This window comes from Sturnus vulgaris, chromosome Z (assembly GCF_052056855.1).
Source record: "Sturnus vulgaris isolate bStuVul1 chromosome Z, bStuVul1.hap1, whole genome shotgun sequence".
Classification (NCBI taxonomy): domain Eukaryota; kingdom Metazoa; phylum Chordata; class Aves; order Passeriformes; family Sturnidae; genus Sturnus; species Sturnus vulgaris.
In genome coordinates, this window is record NC_142283.1 from 65,810,640 (window position 1) to 65,817,216 (window position 6,577).

General features: G+C 47.1%; 1 protein-coding gene across 1 annotated transcript; it reads left to right on the plus strand.

Annotated features, from left to right (window-relative positions):
* Nucleotides 1-458: 458 nt before the first annotated feature.
* LOC148219888 (uncharacterized) lies at nt 459-2,972 on the plus strand. The gene is made up of 2 exons (XM_088157025.1): nt 459-794; nt 1,356-2,972. The coding sequence occupies exons 1-2, from the start codon at nt 459-461 to the stop codon at nt 2,970-2,972; spliced, it is 1,953 nt and encodes a 650-aa protein (XP_088013151.1).
* The last annotated feature ends 3,605 nt before the right edge of the window (nt 2,973-6,577 follow it).

Here is a 6,577-nt window from a genome sequence, read left to right on the forward strand (position 1 = left end):
TCCTTCCTTCCTTCCTTCCTTCCTTCCTTCCTTCCTTCCTTCCTTCCTTCCTTTCTTCCTTCCTTCTTTCTTGTCTCTCTGTGTCATTTACTGTTAGATAAAACCCATACTTTGGCACATGATCTCATTTGCACCTTAATTCAGGCAGAGGCATTTCAGATAATTTTAATGGCTGGATTATAAAGTTATGAGGGGTCTAGAAACACACAGTTCCAGCAAGTTTGGCTGTTGAAGGGGTGCCATGTCTGGCCCTTTGTGACACAGATGCATTGTGCCAGGGCCCAAGGGTGATGTGGGACATTGTGGTGCCCAGAGGCCCTTGTGACATGGCAGAGCCACGCCCTGCCAGGAGGTATTTCATGGGTGCAGAGCCAGTCCCGTTGTGACCAATCTCATGAGAGCTGCCATCGTGGGAGGAAGTAGCTCCCAAGATTCCTCTGTATTAGAGGATGTCCGAGATGGAAAAGGGCAAGGTAAACCACAACTCCCAGTCCCCCAGCCCCTTATGCAGCTGCCAGGAAGACCAGACCCTCAGCAGGCCGTGGCTGGGGGCAGAGGGCAGCTCAGCCCTGCCCCTGGCAGAGACTGAAGAGAAGTGGAAAGATGGTGCAGATCAAGAACTTTCCCAGTGGGGAAATATTAGAGGCCGGGAGTTTTGCCTGTGGGAAGAAGTGAGAGTCGAAGAGTTTTACCAATGGCAAGAGGGAATGACAGTGCAGTGGGAGGTAGGTGTGAGAGTCCAGCAGGGAGATGGAACACAGCAAGAGCTGTACCACTGGGAAGAAAGCACGGCAGTCCGGGAGCTGTACCCATGGCATGAAGATGATGACAAATACCAAGAGTTGTCCCAGTGGGAAGAAGATCCAACATACCAAGAGCTGTCCCAGTGGGAAGAGCAGGGATACCAGGATCTATCTCTTTTGGAAGATGTGCAAGGCCATCCAGACATGTACCAATTGGAAGTGGACAAGAGAGACCCAGAGTTGTCTCAAATAGGAGACAACAGTAACAAGGAGTTATCCCAAGGAAAAGGCTACAATGTCAAAGAGCTGCCCCAATGGGAAAAAGGGAAGAGTGACCAAATGCTGTCCCAACAGGGAGAAAGTGTGAACAGCCAGGGGCTGTCCCAGAGGGGAGAAGTCAGTTACAAGACCTGGGACAAACCCTTGCACACAGAGGACAATGAAGATGCCCAGACTTGTGCCCAACAGAGGCCCAGCTCTTCCAGCAGCATAGGCACTGTGATAGCCTGTGAGCTGCCCAGCACCTCTCCTGCCCTGGGAAGTCCCACGGAGGCTGAGCCAGCAGCTATTACTGCCCTGGCAGGAGCTGCTGAGGAGGAGAAGCCTCCCGAGCCTCTGGTTCCTGAGAAGGAAAAAGCACCAGAGTCTCCCGTCCTGAGTGGTGAGATGCCATTGTCAGGGACAGAGAGCCAAGTCCCTGCCCCAAGCAGTCCCCCAGGCTGCAGCCAGGCTCTGCTGGACTTAGCAGGGCACATCAGCTCTGAGGTGGTGGGCAAGGCTGTGCTTGAGGTCCAGGCATCTGGCCAGCAGCCAGAGGAACAGAGGGACCTGGAGCAAAGCACGTCTGCAGAACAGGAAGCAGCAGCTCCAGTGGAAAAGGAAGAGAGACCGATCTCTGCTCCACACAGCCCCTGCTGCCCGCCCAGCCCCTCACCCCGCCTGCTGGGAGGGCAGGCTCTCAGTGAGCACCAGGGGGAGGCAGACAGGAGGTCAGTCCTGTCAGAACAGGAGAGCGAGGAGGGCACCTTGGCTGGGGAGATCAAGCTTTCCCAATGTGATGGTAAGGAAGACCCAGAGCTCTCCCAACGGGATATGAATAAATACCAAGAAGTGTCCCAAGGGGAAGCCTGCACAGAGCAAGAGCTGTCCCCAGCAGAAGCTGATAGGTGCCAAGAATTGCCCCAAGGGGAAGCCTGTGTGGAGAAAGAGCTGTCCCCAGAAGCTGCTAGCTACCAGGAATTGTCTCCAGAGGAGGCCTGCATAGAGCAAGAGCTGTCCCCAGGAGAAGTTGGTAGCTACCAGGAACTGTCCCCAGGAGAAGCCTGTATGGAGAAAGAGCTGTCCCCAGGAGAAGTTGGTAGCTACCAGGAATTGTCCTCAGGGGAAGCCTGCATAGAGCAAGAACTGTCCCCTGGAGAAGTTGCTAGCTATCAGGAATTGGCCCCAGGGGAAGACTGCATGGAGCAAGAGTTGTCTCCAGAAGAATCCAGGAGCTACCTGGAATTTTCTGACTGGGAAGAATGTATGGAGAAAGAGTTTTTCCAAGAAGTTGATAGCTCCCAAAAACTGTCTACCTGGGAAGAATACAGTGAGCAAGAACTGTCCCATGAAGCCAGTAGCTACCAAGAACTCTCTGATTGGGAAGAGTCCATTGGCCAAGAGCTTTCCAAAGTGGAAGATTCCATTGGCCAAAAGTTGTCCAAAGAGAATGTTAATAGACCTTCCATGCAGTCCAGGTGGGAAAATGACAGTGATGAAGAGCTCATGCAGGACAGCTGGGAACACATGAGTGCCCACAGCACCAGGGTCAAACCCTTGCTGCGGGAGGATGAGTTGGACAATCTGAGTGTCCTTGAGCTGTCTGAAGAGGAAGACCAAGAGCAAATACTTGCACGCTTTGCAGAGGATGGATTCCCAGTGCCTGTCCCTCGGGAGGCTTGGGTTGGGCGCCAGGCATTTGAGCCATACCCCCAAGTGCCGCTCCATGCCTTGCCGCCCTATGTGAGAGCCCAAGCCCTCAGAGGACATGCAGTTTCTCCTACCATCGAGGGACAGGCACCAGAGGTAGGCCCTGCCCTGTACAGCTGCCCCAGGTGCTCAGCTCCCCGGCTGGGAGCCCCGGCCTTCAGGTGGCAGCCAGCTCCCCACAGGAAAGGTCCATCCCGTCTCAGACAAGCGCTGTACAGCCTGTTCCGCTGCCCCTGCCTGGTGCCACAGCCTGAAGATTAGGGCCCACTGCTGGCCCCACAGATGGCAGCCGGCCCATAGCCTGCCCAGCATCCTGAGGGAACCGCACGGCTGCCTCTGCCTCAAACTTGTCCCTGCAGCCTCAGCAATTGCCCAGCTGCTTTGCAGCATCCCAAATTGTTGTCCCAAAGACCAAATATTACTTACGTGGCCAGCCCCAAACCAGCACACCTGGGGGACATTTGGTGGCAAGGTGGCTCAGCAGTGAGTCACAGAGGATCATTCAGGTGGGAAGAGACCTTGAAAGTCATCAAGTTCCACTGTCACCCTGGCACCACCATCATCACCCCAAAACCATGTCCCCAAGTGCCACATCCAGACAATTCTTGAACTTTTTCAGAGATAGTGAGTCCACAACCTTCCTGAGCAGCTTCTTCCAGGGACTGACAATTCTGTCAGGGAAATATTGTTTCTGATGTTTAATCTGAACCTTCCCTGGTGGAACCTACTCTGGAGGAAAGGCCATTTCCTCTCATCCTCAAAGGATTACCTGCTGATCCTTTGGGATTTTATCCATGAGGAATGGGCTCAGACAGGAGATATTGCTCCCAGGACATGACTGTGCACTGCAAGATTGTAACACATACAGTTCATTCAAAACAAATGAAAGAAATCTATTTAAGAAATAGAAGTAGTAAAAAAAAAAGAAAACCCCCACAAAAAACTGACCAAAAAACCCCATGCCGGAAAGACACAAAAAGAGAAAGAATAAGAACAGGAATAATAACAATAAAATGGAGAAAATTAGGAATTAGTAGTACTGAATAATAATAAGAAGAAAAAGCAGCAGCAGAAGAACAAGAAGAAGAAGATGATGGAAAAGGAGAAATAGTAGTAAAAATAATAAGAAGAAAAATAATTAGAAAAATAAGATGAAGAAATAGTAGTAAGAGCAAATAATAATAACAACAATAATTATTATTATTGATGATAGTATTATATTTATGATAATTATATTGTTGATGATGATAATGATATCAAGTTAAGATACACATACGGACATATTCTAGAATCACAGAATGTTTTGGATTGGGAAGAGACTTAAAGATCCTCTAGTTCCCTCTGACTATCTTCTGTTCTCTTTCTCTCTCTCTGAGACTTCTTTCCTATTTCTTGCTATCCCTCTACTTCACATTTCTTGTTAAATAAAATCCATGTTAAATAAAATTTGCATGTTGTCATCACATTTGTCTCATTTGTGCCTTAGCCGAGACAGAGGCTAATTGGATTGGAACTTATTCTCTGCCCTGCCTGTCATTATAGGAGAGGTACTCCAGCTCTCTGAGGATCTCTGTTCCTCTCCTCTGAACTCATTCTATCAGGTCAACATCCTCTTAATGCTTGGACACAGATGCAATGTTCCAGGTACAGTCTCACAAAAATGGACTAGAGGGCCGTGCTCACCTCACTTGACCTCTCCTCTTTGCTCCTTTCTGTGTAGCCCAGCCCATGGCTGGCTTTCTGGGCTGTGAGCACAAATGGCTGGCTCACACTAGCTTCTCCTCCATTTGCACCCCCACGTCCTTCTCCTCAGTCCCTGGCCTGCCCAGCTGCCTGTCCCCTGCAACCCTGCAAACCTTGTGCTGCAGGGAAGGTCCATCCACTCTCTGTGTCATTGGCAAAACCATTAAAGAGCTGTTGTGCCAAGGCAGAGCCCTGAGGGACACTCATCATCCCTGGCCTCCACCTGAACATGGAGCCACTGACCAAAACTCCCTGGCTGCATCCATCCGGCCGACTCCTCGTGCCCTGCATAGCCTATTCTCCAAAGCCAGACCTCTGCACTGTGGGGCTTGGGGTGTCATGTGGCACTGTGTCCAAAGCTTCACAGGGGCTCTGGGCACATCAGGAGTGTCAGAGACTGAAATGTTATAGGGGAGTGGCTTAAGCATTGCTATGAAGCAGTTTTGCCCATTATGGCAAAACTGTATGAAGAAGCTGTGACCATGAGGTCCACCCATCCTTGATCTGACTGGAGTTTTGGACTGTGATTTAAGCTGCCCAACAGAACTTGAGATACAATAATGGTGACACTATTGTTTAATTACCTCAGGTCAAGGCACAAATAAACAAGACCGAGGGAGAATGTATTCACAAGAAAACCAAATGCCACAGCTGTCCTGAAAATCAACTGTGGCAGAGTTTGGCCTGGGGGAGGCCAGAGCCCACAGGTTCACCTACTGAGACCAGGTTTACAGACACTCCCCATCAACCAAGAAGGAAGGAAGAGAGTTTTGGTCGTGTGGCATAACCTCTGGTCAGACACAGTGAACAAGACACGCCAGTTCTGGGAGACATCTGTGAAAAGCATACATCAGTGAATATCCATCCATATTTCTCATCTAGAGACAAAGTGGTGTTATATTTCTCTTGTAGATAAATAAATAAATAAATAAATAAATAGTGTCTATTAGTATAACATCCTTCATGAATGTTGACAGGGTCTGTTAGGACTTTTGTGCTGTTGTGCCCTCTTTCCACCTTGACATGTTTTTAAGCTTTAAGAATATGCTGATCCAGGCTGCTTTGACAGTGAAATTAAATAAACTGGTCTTAAAAAGGATACTTAGTTGCATCATTTTACTGGATGATATTTAAATTTTCCTCTTGGGGTACCATTGTGAAGACTCTTATAGTCTGGGAAATATCATAGCTTTAAAGGTTGTTACTGTACTTTAGCTCCTAGAGAATGACATACAATGTTTACTTGATAATTTACACTATTTTCCCCTATATATACTTATAACTAAAGCTGTGACACCTTCCTCTGCTTTTATTAAATTGTAGCAAAATCTCTGAAACACCAGTAATCTGACTTTAACTTTAAATAGAACATCTTTGACAGTGGTCAAGCCAGAACTGAAGAAGTTCCAAGATGAAAATGTAGAAACAGTGGTAATGTAAAGTCTTTGAAAGAAAGATATTCTACTTTTCCTTCCCAGCACTTCTTGACAGTGTTGTTGTGTCTTATTCATGTGATGATAATATATGTCTCGTCTCTATACAGTCTTTCCAAATGTGGGGATGTTAATTTTCCTTCATAGCTGCCAAAACCAATGTGCTATAATTTGCACTATCCACAAGAAAAGACAACAACAAAAAAATTAAAAAATCAATTGTTGGAAGAGACAGAAGACAAATCTCATTCAGCAACATACAAAGTCAATGCCAAGGTGAAACTCATGGTTTTCATGTGTATCTGAAGCAGTGCTGTGCTTTGCATAAAGTATTAAATTTTCTTCATTGTGCTATGTTAAAGGGAATTGTGACAGGCTGAAACAGGTACAGAAGATATAAATAATATTAAGACTGATCAGAAATAACTTGAATTTAATTCTTACCCTGTTACTTCCAGTTTCACAATCTCTGACATGGCAAGAGAGTCTACAAGCCAGGATTGTCACATATCAGCAGAATGAAAAATAGACACTACAGTAGAAGTGATTCACTAACCACTGCTGTTCATGTACACTATATGACTTGTCACGTGTATGCTGGATTATAAACTCAAGTATTTTCACTAATAGCTCCTACTCATCTTGCTGTAAAGAAAAAAGCATCATTAAACTGAGTAACAACTTTTTGAA

What these genes read in the sequence shown, in the direction of transcription:
- LOC148219888 (XM_088157025.1), top strand. Translation starts at nt 459, where the DNA reads ATGGAAAAGGGCAAGGTAAACCACAACTCCCAGTCCCCCAGCCCCTTA. An exon ending in ACTGGGAAGAAAGCACGGCA is followed by an intron (nt 795 to 1,355) that starts GTCCGGGAGCTG and finishes AAGCCTCCCGAG; the next exon opens with CCTCTGGTTCCTGAGAAGGA.